The 21,038-nt window shown below is 32.0% G+C and overlaps 3 protein-coding genes across 6 annotated transcripts; 1 reads left to right on the top strand and 2 right to left on the bottom strand.

Annotated features, from left to right (window-relative positions):
* Positions 1–275: 275 nt before the first annotated feature.
* On the bottom strand, positions 276–5,245 carry LOC100813264 (uncharacterized). 3 transcript variants are annotated; one of them, XM_006578048.3, is made up of 8 exons: positions 5,097–5,245; positions 4,411–4,916; positions 3,763–4,100; positions 3,520–3,667; positions 2,622–2,962; positions 2,393–2,543; positions 1,461–1,804; positions 276–1,220 (listed from the first exon to the last, which is right to left on the bottom strand). In XM_006578048.3, the coding sequence occupies exons 2-8, from the start codon at positions 4,910–4,912 to the stop codon at positions 426–428; spliced, it is 2,619 nt and encodes an 872-aa protein (XP_006578111.1). In that variant the 5' UTR covers positions 4,913–4,916; positions 5,097–5,245; the 3' UTR covers positions 276–425. The 3 variants fall into 3 exon arrangements, with proteins under 3 accessions (XP_006578111.1, XP_006578110.1, XP_014629971.1); XM_006578047.4 differs by having other exon boundaries at positions 4,411–4,950; positions 5,097–5,229; XM_014774485.3 differs by having other exon boundaries at positions 4,411–4,922; positions 5,097–5,217.
* Positions 5,246–8,643: 3,398 nt separating this feature from the next.
* Positions 8,644–9,247, bottom strand: LOC100813061 (probable steroid-binding protein 3). Its single transcript, XM_003522301.5, has one exon. The coding sequence runs from the start codon at positions 9,091–9,093 to the stop codon at positions 8,791–8,793; it is 303 nt and encodes a 100-aa protein (XP_003522349.1). The 5' UTR covers positions 9,094–9,247; the 3' UTR covers positions 8,644–8,790.
* An 8,862-nt stretch (positions 9,248–18,109) lies between these two features.
* LOC100810900 (protein BUNDLE SHEATH DEFECTIVE 2, chloroplastic) lies at positions 18,110–20,316 on the top strand. 2 transcript variants are annotated; one of them, XM_041014828.1, is made up of 4 exons: positions 18,272–18,345; positions 18,420–18,532; positions 19,730–19,879; positions 19,988–20,316. In XM_041014828.1, exons 2-4 carry the CDS (start codon positions 18,470–18,472, stop codon positions 20,060–20,062), a joined length of 288 nt encoding a protein of 95 aa, XP_040870762.1. In that variant the 5' UTR covers positions 18,272–18,345; positions 18,420–18,469; the 3' UTR covers positions 20,063–20,316. The 2 variants fall into 2 exon arrangements, with proteins under 2 accessions (XP_003522348.1, XP_040870762.1); XM_003522300.5 differs by having other exon boundaries at positions 18,110–18,532.
* Positions 20,317–21,038: the final 722 nt, after the last annotated feature.

The raw sequence follows: 21,038 nt of genomic DNA, 5'->3' as shown, positions 1-21,038 counted from the left end.
ATCATTTTCCATTTAATATAGCAATGCACGTCTTATCGAATAAAATAGGTACTGTTATCTTAAACGCTACTAAAGTTGCATACACACAATGAAGACAAGTTCCACCGAAGAAATTGAAGTCAAGAAGCTTTCAAATTTAATCAGCCAAACTTTTAAGTTTCTGGCCTAAGTGTGATACGACAACAAAAATATAGTCACCATCGCACACTAGAAGAATTTTACCTCTGACTAACAGCGTAGTTATGAACTTAGATCCATCAAGAAAAAAAATTCAATGTCAGTAATTTAGTATATGGCTTAAGCTTTATGTTGCACTGTACACAGCCACACTACGATGTGGATTGTTTCTAAGATTTTGCTAGCGATGAAAAGGAAAATCTGGACAAGGAAAAGTTCAAAATTTTATAAGCTATATACAGTTTGAGTCATGTGGGCTTTCCCTGACGAAGCTTTCTAAGCAACCACTTCTTTCGCAAAGAGATATCCAAAGCTAAAAATATCTTAGCCTTTCTCTCATCTTCCAACAGATCACACGCATCCATTACTAAGTCATCATCTACGTCCGGCATAGCTCGAAGTGCACTTAAAGCATCGTCAAATGATGTATTGTTGTTCTCTTTATCATTCATCAGTGCCTTAACAGCACTAGCCATCTCAGACAAAGCTTCTTTCATTCCCAGCTTCTTTTTGGGAGGTCTGGAGTCTTGAAACATCATATTAGGCCTTTTTCTGACATGCTGTGTTATTTTAGTGTTGCCACTCAATTCCAAATCCCCACGTGTTCCATTTGTAGCCATTTCGTCAGGGCCTTGTTTATCTTGAGATAATATTTGAGTGTCGCCAGTCACATCCAAATTCCCACAGGTTCCAGATGTCATATCCATATCCACATCTAAATTTCCTGATGTTCCAACGGCAACAATCTCAATTTCATTGCTGCTACTCACAACCAAATTCCCAAATGATCCATCCGCATCTATTTCCTTTGCCCTGCCCGGATCCTGGTCTGATATACCAACACTGCTAACATTAAGCAAACTTTCATTTGTTTCATCCATATCCATTTCAATGGTAAAATCATTTGCTTCCATCAATTGAAGCTGCTCCAGATCACTCACTCTTACATCTGATACTTCCATTAATTTGTTTCCAAAAATCTTGCATAAATCATGGAAAAGATACAAACATTTGTTTTTATATGAGATGGCATCTGGGTGGTCCTGCAAATATCATTCAGCAACAAGTTGCAATCATAAATAAGATTTTGAAGAAACAGTAGTAGCAACCTATTCCACCATAGGCCCCTATGCAAGCAGACACATCTAATCAAGAAAATGGGATACTTGGAAGTGAGGAGGATCAGGAGTATTAGAGAACTAAAAGAAGTAAAAAATAGAGATAACTGCAAGATAGAAAATAGTATCAAACAAAGAACTCTGTCAAAGGAGAGAGGACCAAACCTTAATGTATGCATCCCAGACATCATCCTCAGCATTTAACGTTTGTAGGGTTTCATTCCATGTAAATTCACTGTGACTGAGAATATTGCTGATGTCATCATGTTTTTTCATCAAGCAGAAATATTGATCCATTAGAACCTGCTTATCAGATTGGAGTCCCCATCTAGCGTTAAACGCTTGGACCATGTGCATCCAAGCTTGCTCATTGAATAAATGGCCAATCCTATTTCCTCTATTTACTTGCTCAATCATAAGGTCAACAATATAGTGTTCCATTGATTCTGTCCACTCTATTGTAGAACCAGCATCATAAACATTTGGAAAAAAGCCATTCTTCTGTTCACCTTCAAATTAGAAATATCCATAAGAATCTGGAACACCATCTAAATTTATTTGGAAAATACTTGATTCCCAACAGATGCCGATGCAATTGACCCTATTGGACATTTCACAAGGATAGTGGTACTAATGTGATAAACAAGATATATTCAATCTCAAGCATTGCTCGCCTTCCTATAAAAGTGTAATAGTGTGTTTCGGTAGATGTGTTACAACTTAGAATGTGATACGACAAGCAGATCTGGGGTTCTATTCTATTTTGGTGCATTTGAGAGAGGGGAGGGGGGGGGGGGGCAGGATATGAGGTTAAAAAAATGATACATTTTGCATCCGATTCCATTCCGTCTTCACAGGAAAAATAAACAAAACCATCCAAAGTGTGGTTTAATTGATTTGGTCTAGAATTTGGACATCCCATTAGCCAAGAACAAAAGAAAAGAGCTCAGGAAGGAAGGAATACATGGTTGCCAGTGGAGGTTAAAGAAAATAATAGGAAACTTGTTTATTGCTTTAACCATGCCACATTTATCAATCTACCGGCCTGTGTTATCCAAGATAATGCCTTACTGTTGCAAGTAATGTGAAAAACAAACCTGTTATATACATCGGTAATTCACTACTGAGATCTGCATTATGTGCTAAATGGACGTATCTTGCATCAGAACTTTCCGCTCCAAATATAACACACAATTTCCAATAGTCTGGCAAGGTTTTAACTCTAAGTGATCGAGCTTCAGGGTGTGCCTGCATAACTTATATGTTAACTTAATTATAGAACAATATGAGTCATAAGACACATGATCAGAGTGGAAAATAGGTCACCTTTGTATAAGCATCCCAAACATGATCTTCTGCATCAATCATTTCTCTTGTATCATCCCATGAGAACCCACCCTGTTGAAGAAGATGGTCTACATCATTGAACTGTTTCCTGAAATGTTTGTAACGATTCTTCAGAACATCTTTGTCGTATTGAGATTTGAATCGTTCATTGAAAGTTGTAATCATGTCATTCCAAGCTTGGGCAATGAATGTCTGCCCAAGTCTATTTCCATGTTTGACCTGCTCCAATAACAAGTCAATGAGGCATCGGTCCATTGGGGGTGTCCAATATGTTCTAGTACGATCAGTGCCACTTGGGTTGCGACTTCCTTTTGTTTCACCTTCAGAAAGATATACGACCACAGAGGTAACTACTCAGTTCTCCAAAGATCTTATGGCCTAAAATATGAATTATAACATATTCAAGAAATGACAAGTGCAACAAGGGGATCACAAATACAATCTACCCATGCTAATTATGTAGGTCATTCAAAAATTTACACATCTCATAATTAGATTCATAAATATAAGTTTCTAAGAAGTTAAAAAATTATAATATCTAGATAACAAACATGTCCTAGGTATTTCCATGCTATAAACGCGTGAAGTGACTAAGTGACAATTGCAACAAGGGGATCTGAAATTCCCCTTGGGAGTTGGGAATTTAAAACCCTCATGTTCCAAACAAATTCTTATAGTCTTTTCACACAAAAAGATTCAGGAAATATTTATGAGTTTGTTATGGCTCCATACAAGTATAATATATTGGATGATTTTCCATGAGTTTGTCATGATCATTATGGAAAAAATAGTTAATTTTCTTTAAAATAAAAAATAGAAGCAAGATAATAACATAATAAATTGAACATGCTGATAAAAGCTTTTCATTGCTACTCACCAGCCTTTGTTTCTGATATGACATCTTCATGATTTTTCTCCTGCTGCAAATTACTGATCTCATTTTCAGCCACATTTCTGAATATTAATTCTAAATCACGATAGTTTGGCAAAGTTTTTGATCTATATGTTCGTGCGTGCGGATGTGCCTACAAGAATTTTAAGTCAATCAGAACCAGGAATCTTGTACATTATATACTCCTCAATCACTTCACATACTTAGTCTTCTTGATCACATACATACCTTGACATAAGCATTCCAGACATCATCATCAGCCAAAAGCATTTGTTGTTGTTCATCCCACGAAAAGCCTTGTTTTATAAGATTTGTTATATCACGGTAATATTTCAACAGTTTCTTGAACCGATTCTTTAAAACCCTTCTACCATGTTGACATCCAAACTTAGCATTAAAGAGGGCTAGCATATCTGTCCAAGCATTTTTATTGAATCCATTATCCACTTGATTTCCCCTTCCTAACTGATCCAGCAAAAGCTCTATAAAAAACTGGTCCATAGAAGCAGTCCAATCTGTCTTGGCACGTTCACTACTCGGTACAGCAATGCTTCCCATTCCATCACCTACAAGTCACAGAATAAATAATTAACATTAGCTCACATTACTATTGGACAATTAGTTAGTTTCCTTGCACACGTTAGACTAATCACCAGAAAAAACAATGTTGCTAACAAAACAAGATAGTATACGCACTAACAGTCTAAAGGGTTTTTACTGTGTCAACCCAATAAAAAATTGTCATGTATGATACCTAACATGGTTTCTGATAGGATGACAATGTAAAACTTTTTACATGAGTCAAACTTAATCTCTATTCTGATTTAGTTTCAACTGCAATGCACATTATATGCATAAAGTGAAAGCAATACTCACCCAAATGTTGTCCTTGTACTTGATCATCAAGGTTTACATCATGGCTAGATAAACTATATCTTCCATCAGCAACAGTGTGGCCATATATAACACACAAATCATCAAAATTGAGCACTGGTTTTGTTCTGTAGCATCTAGCATCAGGGTGAGCTTTCAAATAAGCATCCCAAACAGAATCATCATCAGCAGCCACAACCATTTGCCGGGCAGCATCCCAGGAAAAACCAAAGTGAGAAAGAAGGCTCTTGACATCATTGAACTGCTTCCACAAATTGGTGTAGCGAGTTTTCAAGACATCTTTGTCGTACTGAGAACCAAAGTTATCATTGAACGAGGTGAGCATGTCTGTCCATGCTTGCTTGTTGAAAGTGTGGCCAACCCTGTTCCCTCTCTGCAAATGCTCCAACATGAGATCAATGAAATAGCGTTCCAGCAATGGAGTCCAATGCGTCCTTGATCGTTCGGTGCCATTGCTTGAACCACTCTGGCTTTGGACACTCATTGTTCTGTTCCTTGCGAAGCACCAAACAAACGTTGTGTCTGTGTTTGTCAGCAACGTCGTGAAATTTTAAGAATTTACAACAACAACAACAGTGCCCACAAACATAACATGCATTTCAACCAAAAAAAATCACGACTTTCGAGTTTGAACCTAAAAGGGGTGGAAAAAAGTTTGGAGCTTTTACCGGTGGTGATGTTGTGTGACTCAACTGAGAGAGGCAGAGTCCAAGTTTGCACAATGTTGAAAGCTTAACCCTAATCCGGAATAAGGCGCACAGCACTCTGTTTGGCTATACCTGCAATAATCAAATGGGCTATGGGCTGGGGTTCTGTATTCAAATAGATTCACCAAATGCTAAAAGTTTATCTTCCAATTTTAAATTATTAATTGTTTTTTTTTTTAATTTTTACTGTTCAAAATATGCTTCTATATAATATCTTTGATAACCCTAGATTTTACATTTCATCTTTATTGTTCTCTAAAGTCTAAAAATGTACCCCAAAATGTAACCCATTTTTTCTAGTAATAAATGTCTCAAGATATCTATCCATATTTCTTAAGTAAATTTTTATTTTGGTGTATGTCATTGTTTCATTCTTTTAGCATCAACTAGAATTGGGTCGCATTATTTCACTTTTTCCTACTATATATACTTTTGTAATTTTTGAAAAAGTATACTTTCTTTAAAATATTTTAGATAAGATTCTAAAATAACTTATTTATCATAGATCATTACAATAGAACAAATTTAGTACAAAACAAAGTTGACTTCATAAGCTAACGTTGACCATGTCGTAAATAATGTTGTTTTGTTTTATTCGTCGAGGGGTTGAATTAGATTTGCTATCAATATGACGCCAACAAATATTTGAATTATATTTGCAATTGATCTGTCACCCAAAAATATTTGTATCGAAACAAATTTGACATAACAATATCCTTGTTGAACCAAAGGATGAACTTCGCTAGAGAATAGTGTCGTAAAGGAATAACATCGTCAAAGAAGGAAGAGTTAAACGATCAAAGAAAAAGAGTAAGAAAACAATGATTATAATGATAGAATATGAAAGAAAAGAAGAAGGGAACTGAAAGAAAGAGAGAAGAGAGATATTTCAATGGGGGAAAAGAATAAAAGGTATTTATGTAAAATTATTACCAAAAAAAAGGTTTATCTAATAATAAATAAATATGTTTACAATTGCCTAGATTCATAATAGTCTTTATAAGCCCGAATTATTAAGAATTTTGCCGCATGAAATCGACGTATTTAATGGGAATGAAGTATTTTTTTTTTTAACCACAAGTATCATTGGATGGAGTAGAGAACATCATGATTGAATCGATCATGATCGAATCGAATAAAATTACTAGACTAATGCATTTTTAATCTTTTTAATAAGATTAGTGTGTGATTTTAATTTTGAAATATTTTTTATTTAAATTTAACCTTATAATTTTTTATTCTTACCGTCTTCACATGACATTTGAGTGAGAAAGCAATAACGTTATATTTAAATCCACGTATATAAGACCCGTTAAGATTAAGATTACTAAAACTCGAGATTTAGAACCATCGATCGAAAAATATTTGTTAATAATTTATATATGTATATATATATTAATTAGAAAAAAGTCTAACATATTATTGATTTCTTACTTAAAATAAAAAAAATGTGACGTTCCTTATGAAAAAGTAATTATAATTCGTGATTAGCAATTTCTATTGTAATTTATTAAGGGCCTTATTTTTATTGGCTCGTTAGTAATCACTTAAGAAGACTTTCTTTTATAAAATTATAGACAACGCCCCTTTAATATTAATATAAAAAATAAAGATAAACCAAATTTTTTATTTTTCCAAAAAAAAAAATCTCAAAATCACTAGTTCCAGATAGATCATTTTTTTAGGATTATGCCAGATAGATCATTAAGATATGTTTTGTCGAGTTAAAAACAAAAACAAGTAGAGTGGAAGGGTAAAAAAAATATTTGAAATCATTACAAATCAAATGGTTGTTCATTATTCACGTTTAAATAGTTATAATTTCTTTTTTTTACATTAATATAGTTATAATTAATTATTTTTTATATGTAAAGATCCAATATAAGTATTATGGGGTTCATATCAACTTGGGTATACGACCCAAACAAACAAGGTCACTCTATAAATATGAGGTCCTTTCTCTTGTTTTTTTTAACAAAAAATATTCACGATCCGACTTACGAGATCGTCGAGTCCACTTTGATCACATCTATCCTGGTATCCCTCAGCTCCAAATTTTAATAATAATTACATTAACATTTATGAATGAAGTAAGTTTATAAACGCTACACTAGAGATTAGCAATTTAAACCTTTTATTACTATTCTTTGCATATATTTTTTACTTTTTGTCATTGTTTGTGAAACACTAACATGCTTGACTTCGATTGCACTAGTCCAAATATCACTGCGTAAACTTAAATATGTATTCTTAAGTGTTAGAAATCATACCAAAATAGTCCCTTAAATATTTTTAAAAATTCAAATTAATCCTTAGGTGTTAGTAAAATATAGTAAAATTCAAATATATTGACAAAACTTATTTCCTTTATTTACCCTCTGATAAAAAATATATAATGGTAAATATTCATTGCTTTAAAAAAAACGACAAATATTCATCAATAATTTAGAAATTACTTGCTAAGGACTATTTAGAAAAGAGGGTAATAATTGAGGAACTAAATTGATGGTTTACTTTTATTAAAATTAAATAATTTAAATGATTATAGTTGATATCTCTTCCTTTTATGATTCTGTACTTACCTCCCTCCATCAATAAAAATGATTAAAGTCTATCTCTCTTGATCGACACAACACCAAAAATTCATTTAGTTTCTCTTGAAAAACTGAATATAACTTAATGCATGAGATATTTAAGTAGTTATTAAAAAAAGCTTACAATAAGTTCAAGATGTGCGAATAAAAATTGTCCTACTAAATTCTATTTGAAAGTTTTAGACACACCTAACAGTGTGTAATATCCGCAGACAAGGAATTTAGCCAAAAAAAAACCCGCATAAATGTATTTTTTTCTTATTTGTCTACATATTAGACTTGCCTGATGAAAACTCTTTAATTTTTTTATCAGCTAAAAAATTTACTTAATTGTTTCTTAAATAAATATTTTTTATAGTATTTTTTAACAATTTTTAAAACGTAACTTAAAATAATATTTTATAAAACAATAACTTCTAATTTTTTATATTTTCTTTTATTTTTATTCTTAATACATTAATTTAATCTTCTTGTTTTCCTTTTTAAATAAATTTTTATTTTATTATTTTTTTTTTTAATTTTACACTATTCAACAACTAATTTAATTTTAGAAAATACTTCTAATTTAATAAATTAACTTTTAGTTAAAAGCTAATTTTCCAATTAATTTTGCCTAATATAACCCAAATATGTGGCTTGTGCGTGCAACAATTCTTTCACACTCATCTTTCATTGATATGAGTTGCCGTTGGCCCTTGATCTTGTATTACTCATGACTTTGGTTTCAGAGATTTATATATAATTTAGCAGAGAAGATAATTTAATTACGCAGATTGCAGAGCAATTTTCTTAATTTCTCCTTGATAGTGGCTTGTACTCAAATAAGATAACCCAAATTGGAAATGCAACGAAAATCCCTTTCTTAAGCAATAAAAGAAATTAAAATCAATTAGAGGAGCAAGATGAGATGCATGAAAGAGAAATCCAATCCCGTATCCAGAATTTGGATAGAGGAATTTTATTAATATTATTAGGGATTAAAGGGTGATTGAGTTCGGTTACAGAAAGAGATCATGCCACTCACATGATAGAGTACAAAATACACTTAGGTTATCATATGATTAATTGAGAACACGAGCAACGACAGGGTACTTAGCTTGGAATTTGTTCTCCCAGTCGTTGAGAACGCCGATCTCCTTGTCGGAGAGGCCGTCGAGGGAGGGGGAGATGTCGTCGTCGTTCTTGCTCATCTTCGCCAGGGCTCTGCTGGCGTCTTTGCCGGCGAACATGGCGTAGGGGCCGCCGGGGCCGTAAAAGGATTTTCCGGTGGTGACGTCGTAGACGCGGCCCTTCACCGCCACGTAGATCGGCTTCGATGGGTCCGTGCCGTTGTATTGGCTCAGCTGCTGGGGTGTCAGCTCCATTGTCTTTCGCAGCGTTGATGAGAAGAGGTGAGATGAGTGATCGCACAGCCAACAACAAAAACAAATACCAACCAACTCATCCTTTCTTTTCGACAACTTATCCTTATTCCTTTTCACTCTCACGTCTATCACATACTCCTCTCTCTCTCTCTCTGTCCCATCATTCCTTTTTTTTTTTTTGATAAATTATTATTAGGTTTAATTTAACTATTCGTCCTGTCAAAAAATAAATTTTTTAGTTTTTATATTTTAATTTTCATAAGATTTTTATTGTTAAATTTTTTTAACTCCATTATTTAATAAATTTTAGAATCTTTTAGAACTTAAAATATAAATTTTAGATATTAAACAAATATACTTATTAATTATAAAGATTAAATAAATAATTAAATCTTATTATTATTTCCTCTAATTTACCCAACAAACATATTTTTAAAAAATTCATTATTTTCTTTTAAGAAAAATATCCCATCAAAGGTCCTAAGCCTATCAACATATTTAAAAAATTCATTTATCTATTAACCGTGCTAAAAAATATTTCAAATTCACATTATTTATTAATTATTATGTTACTTTATATATATATTCTGTATTTTGATTTACATAATATACATTAAAATAATTAATATTAAAAAGAATATTTTATTAAATTTAATATTAATTTCTTTGTATTATTCATTATTCATCAAACAATATACATAATAAAAAATTATATTAAAACTTAAATATCTGTAATGTATTTTTTTTAAAATATCAGAACTTTATTTAAACTTTAATTTATATTTTTAAAAATATTTTATTTAAATATTTAATCTGATTTGATTACTTTATCATATTTTTTATTTATTAACGTGTTTGGTCATAGTATTTGACTTATAAGTGTAAAATTACTTCACATTGATGATATCCATTAATTAAACTCATTTATATAACTAAAATATTCTTATTAAAAAAATTAAAGTAATAAAATGGTATTATTCTTTAATATTTTTGTGTTTTAATGTAATTAATAGAGTTTAGTTTTTATGTATTAAAATTATAAAAAAAATTACGTATCAATCAATTAAAACATATTTTATATATGACTTTAAAATTATTTATTACACAAATCAACAATTTCATCATACATGATTGTCTATATTTAGATAAAGTATTTTAAATTAATTGTAATATACTTATATGCTATAAATTAAAATACATAATTTCTCATCTAATCAATATCAGTGTATATTATCAAGAGTAAATTATACTCGCACTTTCTGTATTATTCTCAAATTTTATTCAATATTTTTTTTTTACATTACTTATACCCCTCCCCTTCCTGAACTAACATCAATTAAAATATGTGAGCAAACGAAATTGTCCTAACATCTTTGTTACACTCGTGTTCCCGGTATTTTTCTCAAATTGCACCCGATATCCCCTCCCTTTTTTACATTACTTTTACCCCCTTTCTGTTAACGTCGTTAACTAACGTCAATTAAAATATGTGAGTAGACGAAATTAGCTTGACATCTTTATTAAATATAAACAATTGACCATGTGAATGAACCTTTTCTTAAGGCAATAACAATTTTTCTTTTAATATTTGACTTTTACTTCATTGTAGCTAACACTTAAAGAAGATATAGCTCTTGATTGAGACATTATATCAAACGCCTAGCCATAAAAAATAAATACTTCAAAAGAAAGAGTTAAAAACAAAAATGTAGGAGCAAAACACTAAAATTTGAAACAAATAACCATATTCAATCAATAGACATTGCTGGAAACACATCAACAAAGACACAACAACCAAACGACTCAACACACACCAAAAAAACTGAACTACAAAAAAGTAGAAGAAGAAGGTTAGGTGTTAACACATGCGTACCAGCAATGTGGGTTCACGTTCAATTAGAGAAAAAAGAAAAGAAGGAAGAGTGTTAAAATATTTTTAGGTTGAAAATGATGTCATATTTTTTATGGAGTTAAGAGGAAAAAGATATGATATTTTAGACATAAATTTTCATTGAAAGTCATGTGACCAACATGTGTCTACTTTTTGTTAAATTATTAAACGATGTTTCGGAGGAAGAAGGTCTCGGTGTAATGTGAGCTAAATAATGAAGGGGTTTTTTGTAGGGTGCAAAAAAAGGGGGTGTCGAGTGCAATTTGAAAAAAACACAAGGGGTGCAAGTGTAATTTACTTTATTATCAATATGTTTTAAAGGGTGAATGATCATTTTCGTCTCTGAATGTGTAAATCGCTAACAAATTCATCATTGAAAGATGAAAATTCAAATTTTTAGTCCCTGAAAAGTGTAAAAAGTGCGACAAATTCATTCATATGTTAACTTTTGTCTGTTATTGTTAATGAGAGAGCCTATGTGACATAGATGGACAAAAGTGTCACAAAATTGATTGTCAACATGACTATCAGATAGATTGGACGAAAATGTCAGTAAATTATCAATGAACCTAAATGTTAGTAATTTTTTGTTGGACGAAAATGTCAGTAAATTACTATTATTTGACCAAAATGTCAATAATTTTCCATTGTATCAAAATGTCACTAATTTTTTATTGAACACAAATGTCAGTAAATTTTTGTTTGACCAAAATATCATTATGTTTCTATTGGACTAATTTGTTAGACCCCAAATTTCATTTCACTTAAGGGTAAAATATAATTTTAGGATAAATTTTATCCCTTTTTTTTATCATTGCAAACATAATATTACAATAATCACTTAAAAAAATAGGGAACTAAACATAATTTAAAACAAACACAATAATAACCATAATATTGATTAACGACCATAATTTACCTGTAACAATAAAAAATATCCTAAATAAACATTGTAACAGTGTACCAATCATTATAAATTTTTTCAAATTATAATTAGTCACAATCTACTATAAATAAAAGATAAATATATCTCATATTTCACTTTTTTTTAATATAAAAAATACTTTATTAAATTCAAAAAAATCAATAGGTACAAAACGATCCCATTTGGATTCAGCTATTACCCAGCACCCAGTAGACTAAAAAAAACGTGGCAGACAAATAAATAAAACCTATATGCTATCCCCTTCTAGCATTAAGATATCTATATATTTCCTAAGCCTTTTATTATTCCACCCTCTATACACCAGTGTATTTATTATTTTCTTTCCTACTGTATTGATATCAATAGCTTGGCCAAAAATTTTGTTGTTCCGAATATTCTAAATCTCATAAATGGTTTCAGCAATCGCCATTTTGAGAACAGTCGCTCGAGTCCCTTTCCCTTTGGTGTGACGTATGAGCCAATGTAATTCATTAGGCCAATCACTTGGATCATGGCGAATTTGCACCCATTGTAAAACTTTCATCCAAACACGCTTACTGTTATCACATGCAAAGAATAGATGATTCATCGATTCCTCTTCTGAACAGAAACAACAGCTTTTATCATCAATCATTCCATACTTGCACAATCTATCCTTGGTTGATAATCTACCATGGCACGCAAGCCACAATATAAAGTTTGCACGGGGCCTCGCGGTGTTTCCGTATAACAAATTATTCCATTCCATTCTTTGTCCACAATATTGCAGCTTACGATATAATTTACCCATATTGATGCTGCCTCGTATCATGAGTTCTTCCATATTGTCTATTTTTTCTAAATCTTCTTGCTGCTTTAGTATGGCTTTCATGATCCAAGAATCGGTGTTTTTTTATCTCAATATGCATCAGCTCGCTTCTCTTTACATAATATGCTTGTATCCACTTCACCCATAAGGAGTCTTCTTTGCCGCTCAAATTCCAAAGTAATTTCATCAAGTTAGCTTTATTCCAAATGTCAATGTCAATGACATTCAGACCACCACAGCTTCGCGGACTGCATATTTGCTTCCAAGCTACCGGAGATTTACGACTTCCTTCAAATCCCCCAGTCCATAGGAAAATCCGGCAGATTGCTTCAATTTTCTATAGCACACTTTTAGGAAAAGGAAAACAGTTTAGCCAATAGTTAGTAAGTGCAAACATAACTCTATTGACAAGCTGTAACCTTCCTGCATAAGATAAGAGTTGTGTTGTCCAGTGCTTGATTTTGCCTACAATTTTATCAATCAAAGGTGAATAATGGATGGTAGATAACTTTTTACTAGTCACCGGAACGCCTAAATATTTAAACGGTAATTGCCCTTCTTGGAAACCCGATACCTCTAGAATCTCCCTTTTGGTCACAGCATCAATACCAGCACAAAACAGGCGGCATTTCTGTGGATTCACCACTAGACCTGTTGCCTTCGAGAAACTTTCGTAGGCCCTCATCATCATACCAATTGAGATCTTGTCACCCCTGGAAAAAAGCAGTAAGTCATCCACAAAACAAAGGTTTGTAATCTTCAATTTATCACATTTTGGATGATAATTAAAGTCTCCATCCTTTTGCATTTTGTACAAGTATCTATTGAGGCATTCCATGACAATAACAAAGAGCATAGGTGATATTGGGTCGCCTTGTCGGAGGCCTCTTCTCGCTTCCATGATCTCAGTCTTGTACCCATTGACGTTGAATCTATAGGATACAGTTGATACCGCAATCATTATCCAATTCTTAAATTGCTGAGGACAACCCACCTCATTCAATATTTTTTCAAGCGCATTCCAATCCACCGTATCGTAGGCTTTTTGAATATCCATTTGCATAAAACATCTCGGATAAATTCTCTTTCTTTCATATCCCTTGATCAATTCATAGGTGAGTAGGATGTGGTTATGTATTTTCTGCCCTTTCACAAATGCCGCTTGATTATTTCCAACGATTGTCCCTAGCACTTTGCTCAATCTATTCGCCAAAATCTTGGATATGATCTTGTACAATGTGCTACAACACGCAATCGGTCGATAATCCTTGATTTCTTTTGCTCCCTTGTGTTTTGGAATCAAGGTAACACTAGAACAATTAACAGCTCTATACATACGGTTGTTTCTAAAAAAATCTTGAACTGTTGCTATTACATCTTGTTTAATAATGTGCCAGGCTTTTTTGAAGAAATATGCCCCAAAACCATCCAAGCCCAGTGCCTTATCATTGTCAATGCCGTTCAAAGCATCTGTGATCTCTACTTCAGTAACCGAACCTATTAGTATCTCCCTCTGTATATTGGTTAATTGGTTACCTGCTCACATTGCACTGATGTCTACTCCCTCAAGATCGCCTGAAGCCTTCCCCATTAGATTTCTGTAAAACGCCACGACTTTGGTTTCTATTGCCTTCTGATCTGTAGTATATGTACCATCATTTCTCATGATTTTCTTTATGCCATTGGTTTGATTCCTTATCTTTATCGCAACATGGAAATACTTATTATTACCGTCGCTTAATCTCAACCAGTCTATTTTTGCTCGTTGTCTGAGCATACTTTCCTCTAGTTCCTGCAAATTAACAAGAGATTCAGAGAGCTCCTTAGCCTTGTTGATCTTCTCAACATTCATCATGTTAGTGCTAAGATCTTATTGAGCATTGGTTAAGTTGTCTCTAGCATGTGTAATTTTATTGGACATATCAGATAGTGGTCTGCAGAGTTTCTTGATATGAGGTTGTAGCCGTTGTAGCTTCTTCCAAACAACAAACATAGGCCTACCATCCAATGGCAAATTCCAATTATTTGCGACAGTTTCCTGAAAATTGTCCATCTCAGCACAACAGTTGAATCTAATATGTAGTGTTCATTTATATGTTATGTGTAAGGATTGCTGGCATTTACGTCCAATAAACATATCTCGTATTTCACTTTTTTGAATCAAAATTATAATAATTACTAACATTGACATCTAATAAAAAATTACTGACATTTTGGTTCAATAATGATAACTTACTGACATTTTAGTCCTATGAAAACATAATGACATTTTGGTGCAAAAAAGAATTACTGACATATTCGTTCAACAAAAAATTACTCCCATTTAGGTTCAATAATGGTAACTTAGTGACATTTTCGTCCAATGATAACTTATTGACATTTTCATCCAATCTATTTAGCAATCATGTTGGCAATCAATTTTGTAACATTTTTGTCCCTCTATGTCACATAGACTCTCTCATTAATGGTAACAGACAAAAGTTAATGGATGAATGAATTTGTCGCATTTTGTACATTTTCAGGAATTAAAAATTAAATTTTTATCTTTCATGGATGAGTTTGTTAACGACTTACACATTCAATAACGAAAATGACTATTTGCCCTATTTTAAATGAATTATAATCTTTGTGATATAGATATATTCACATTAAATGATGTCTTTTACATATTCTTATTGTTGGGAGGCTTCTTCCCACCACTTACTGTCGCATGATGAGGTCATTGTGTTATTGGAGGCAATGCTCGAAGTCAACTGCTTTGATGCTATGTCAGTTATCTCCAAAGGTCCACTTGTGACCTTATCTTTATTGAGTGAGTTATATGAGTAGCACCTGACAATGAATGAGACAGTCTTTGCAATGTGCACTTATCTTTTTCATATTGTTGGTTGCATAATCGTTGTTAAGAAGAGCTCTCCCTGTGTGTTTGTTTGTTGTTGCTATTTTAGGATCTACAACATGTAGTTGATATGCATGAGTTGTTGTTTCCTTGTGTTTTAGGTACCAACTATTAAGCAAGGCCAACGACACCACATGTTAGTTTAGCATATATATGATAGGTACAAAATGTATACATTATTTTTTGTTGTAAGTTTGTCTTTTTATTTTTATGATATATTTATGTATAATGTTTTTTGTGTGGACATTGTTGTATATATAAACACTTTTCGATTGTCAATTGTGGGGTAAAACATACATTTACAACCTTGTACCGTTAGATGGAAGCCTTTGAAGGGATTTGAACATCTTTAAGTCACAAAGAAGATCCTGAACTTTATTTAGCTAAATGACATCATTTGAGTGTCATTCAAGGATCACAAAAAGGTGCAAGCCTTTCAGGAGATATCATACTTCTTTGGCTTCCTTCGACTTGACACCTACCTTTGCAATTGTATGTCCAAAATGATGCTATGACAATTTGTCCATTTTTAGGATTCCTTGATCCCTTCATTAGATTAAAAGCTATGTTCCTTCTACTAAGGCGATTAATGGTCAATATCAACATTGGTGTGATCGTTACTTTGGTTCAAGGACCACTTGTGCCTAATAAGCATGCACCAACAATTATTTGGTTCAAGGACCATTTGTGCCTTTCAAGCGTTATCTTACTCGTTTGAACCGGTCACCAAGTCGAACCATCGACTTTGATACCAGTTATTGGGGAATTCGAGGGAGTAAAGACAAGAGAGATTTACACCAATGAGTCATGAGCAATCACATAAGGGAACTTGACACCACACTTTAACCCAAAACCTTAAGGCTTAGATTTATGGGTCTTCTCTTCACTTTATATAGTGCTCAACTTTTTTACTTCTACTCGATATAGGACTTCACCTCACACTTTACTCCAACGCTTATTTATATATATTTTTGTAGCCAATGTTTGAGAGGATTTCTCACGATCTTCAAATCATCTAAGATTTGTAAGATGTGAATCTTAACATTGATTGAGAGGTAGACAAAAATGAAATACTTTTGTAGGATATACATACCAGAGAAAGAAGACTTAGTGTTATTTTATATTTTTTATTTTCTTGTATATTTTATTGATTTATATATTTTTTGTTGAATCTTGTGTTGTATATGTATGATGATTTTCGTTTGAGTTCTTCCATATTCTTGTCTCATCTAATTTTTTCAATTTATTTCTTAAATTAAGTATTTAGTCATTAATTATTTTAATTAAATCCTTTAAACACAGATTAAAGTAATTAATCACAACAATAATTAACCAAAACCAATCAAGACATAGGTCCCCAAGATGTTTATAGGTCTAGACAGATGAAACCAAACAAATGGTGTAGGTGAGTTTCGCGTCGAGTTAGATTGACAGTCAGACTTGGTACGTACGTGCCGCATCCCAATTGGGGAATTAATTTAAAAATTCAAACGGAGCACAATTCCGCTTTTCTACACCGTCAAACCTTAAACGTCATTGACAGGGTTGACACATCCTCTTTAATCTAGAGTAGTCATACATGTACACATTTTCATTTTAAATATCTCATTAATATTTTTTATTTATGTTTATTTTTTCTTTTATTATATCATAAATTTTATAACATGATAAACTCTTGCATTTGGGGTGTTTAATATCTAGGATTTATGATATAATAAAAAAATATAAAAATATTAATAAAATGTTTAAAATAAAAGAATATTCATGTATCACTGTTCTTGACTAATTAGACTAACTTAATTAAATTTTAACTTTAATCTAACAACTCATGTAATACTGTTATTTTATTAAATAAAATCATAATTCACTTGCCAGAACTTTTCCTTGTCTAAAACTTACTCCATTAAATTGAGTCTTTTTATTTATAATATTTTTATGTACAACATTGTACTATAAAATAGAAAATAACAATAATGATTTATATAATATGTTATTTTTTTTAAAGAATATTTTCCTTTTTTTTTATCATGTAATACACTCTCCTCTTCAAGTTCAAATTGTTACTTTAAGGAGATGTTTGATAAGAAAAAAGTTTTTTAATAAACAAGAATCATGATTTCATACAATTATATTTTCTGTGAATAAAATCTATGTGGTTGACGATGAAAAATATTTAGATAGGTTTCATAAGAATAAAAAAAATATGTGATATTTTTATCTGTTATTTTAATTATTTATCACATAAAATAATTTATTATAATAAAAGAAAATTTAAATTTAAGAAAAAAAATTCACATATCTCATGAGAAATTTTTCATGAAAAATTAATTAAAAAACATTCCCAGAAATATATTTTTTCAGAAATCTTATTTTTTTAAAATAAATAAGAAATATGGGAAAATCCATAATTCAAAAAAAAAAAAACTCAAACTTTTCTACTAAGAAACGCACCTTTTAAGTTTAAATCAGAGGTGGAGTAGCAAAATTAACTTTGGCTTGTGGGTCTGCGCGGATTTTTTTTCTCCCTCCTTTTTGTTTTATGGAAAAATAAAAAGAGAGCGATATTAAATATTTTTGTAGTAATAAATATATTAAATCCACGATTACAAGCAATATTAAATATTTTTGTAATAATAAATATAAGTTTATGGTTATACGGCAAGAACAAAAATCATTCCATCGCTATTGTGATTATAGCAGAGAAGGCAAAGAAAGAAAATAATGAGTAGGTGTGTATCTTGTGCGCTGATTCCCAATAAGAATTTCTTGGTATCACCAATTCAAATCCCAATTCATAATGCAGTAAAGGTTAGGGGCAACAATAGAACTTGTGGCCTGCGCGTTCAGCTTTCTATGGTGGACTCTTCCTCCGCTGATTTCACCAGACGCATCGAACGAGCTTGGTTAATTTCTAAGGTTCAATCTCTCTCTCTCTCTCTCCTCCATCCTTCTAACACCGTATTTTTAGATATTCTCCTGATTTCAGCCTTTAATTAGATAGCTATCGGGACTCTATCCCCAATTTTCATCTATCGATATATATTATTTCTATTGATGCTTTGGGGTTTTCCATTTTCATACATTTACTTCCCTTTTTAGAAATTTGAATATCATATGCGTTCATTTTATTTTAAATGTTCGAATTATGTTAATTGATCTTATAGATGGCATGTTCCGTTGAAATACTGAATTATGTTCGTTGTTAAGGTATTTAGTTAGTTTTTTCTTTTGATTTGTCGGAACCAAAGATAGGTAGGTAACAAGGAATTTACAACAACCACCTACTCATATGTTCAATCAACTGGGTTAGACCCCATTGGTGTTAGAGGTAGTTAGTTTATCAAGCCTTATGGCTATGCCTATGCTGATCAGTTATCCTTTCAAGGTTCCCATTTTAATGTGTTTGTGGAAAGCTTTGACCGATTATAGTCACTGGGTTGTCACTTGTCCATAGTTGTTTACATGATTTTCCGACTTAAACTAGCCTGTACTGTGTAGCTTGCATTTGTATGATTTTGAATCCATTCTAGGGACAGCTTTAAGTGAGTTTAATTTTTATCAGTCATTGTGTAACAGTCTTTACATTACCAACCAATTAAATAACACACATATGATTTTTAGCCCGGGAAAAAATGAGAAGAGGGAGACCGAAAATGACGTTGGAGGAAATCATCAAAGGAAGATCTTAAACTTTATAATATTTTTGAAACTTTGATTTTTAACTGTGCTGAGTGAGGTAATGTGATCCATGTAGCCAACCTAATTTAGTGTGATAAGGTTTTGTTGATGTATTAATCTCAATAATATGGCAATTCAAGATTAGTTGACAGTCTTTCTATTCCAATAAAATTCAATGCTAAATAGAACATACTTATGAAAGGACACCATTATTAACGCTGGGATTATTAGGTTGTTCTTACATAGTCATTGCAATGGAAGTAAATAGGAGAGAGATTTTGTATGAAAAGACGATTTTTATACCAAGTTTAAAATTTATCTTAATCCTGCTGCGTAGGAGCCTAGGAGAGTACCTCATAGAGTGATCTAACACTGTAACTCGAAAATTCATTTTGATATTTCTAAGCTGATCTGATATATTTATGATGCTTACAGCAACCAGGGCCAATCGTGTGTTCATCTTGCGACTCAAAAGGGCATATTGAATGTAAATGGTGTGCGGGTACTGGTTTTTTTATTCTTGGTGATAACATGCTTTGTGAAGTCCCATCAAGAAACACTACCTGCATTATTTGCACTGGAAAGGTATCTCTATGGCAAAAGATTAATGCGAACTCACTTTACCTGTACACTCTTGACAATAACAGTTTACTAGGGACTTATTATTTTTGTCTTTAATTTGTTATTATTCAGGGATCAATGTGCTGTTCTGATTGTCAAGGAACAGGCTTTCGTGCAAAGTGGTTGGGAGAACCTCCTTCTTCCTAGTACCAAAGCTACTACTCAAATGGTGGAGCTTCAAGGCTTCTTCTAAGTCGTGAAAATTGTATTTATATTATGTCTCGTTTTACATGTGTCTGACAGATGCAGCAACCTCTTTAGCTCGCAGATTAATTTTGCATTGATCAGTATTGTCTTGTTATTCATTTTTTAACATTGACATGTTACTAGAAGCAGTATATATTCATCAACTTGTATAAATGCCATTGTTTTACTAAATGAAATATGGAGGAGTTTCGAAACCACGATACAGGTTATTCTGTTTCAACATGTAAAAGCTTAAGTCGCCAAACAGAGCGCATTATATGAAGTCATGATCGGTTTGAATTTTAAGGGGACTGTTCAGTTGAGGTTAATTTTGTGAAAAACAATCATACTGACTCCACCTGTAATATAGCAATCTTGTGCGCTAATTATTGTTTTTCTTTCTTGTCTTTCTAACATTATCAATGTATGAATCCCTCTTGACCAATTTGCAGCCCAAAATACTGCAAATCCATGTTTAAAAAGGCTTAAACATGTTTTTTTTTTTTTCATGTTAGTCAACGCTTTTTCATTTTTTTTGTTTGTAAGTTTATTTTTTTAATTTTAGTCTTTGTAAATTAACGTTTTTTTAATTTTGGTTGTCGTAATTTTTTTTGTTCATTTTCAATCCTTTTAAGATTATAAGTTTTTCTCATAAGTTTTAAGGACTAAAATTTAAAAAAAAATGAACTTAGGGGAACCCAAATATGAAAAAGTTTCAATTTACAGCGATTAAAAATATTTTTAAACCTTAAAAAAAATCCTGAAATAATAATATATAGATGGTTTTCTGCCAAAGCATATTTCTCCCCGTCGGATCTCTTGTTAAATTATCAATAGGAGGAACATTTTTCTTCTATTCCTTTCTGGTTTGAATAACAGAGAAGGGTAAAATATTAGTCTTATTAGATGACATCCAACTATTAGCGTGTTTAACTTT

The sequence above is a fragment of the Glycine max genome, chromosome 4, assembly GCF_000004515.6.
Source record: "Glycine max cultivar Williams 82 chromosome 4, Glycine_max_v4.0, whole genome shotgun sequence".
NCBI lineage: Eukaryota > Viridiplantae > Streptophyta > Magnoliopsida > Fabales > Fabaceae > Glycine > Glycine max.
This window is presented reverse-complemented; position numbering and strand designations above follow the sequence as displayed.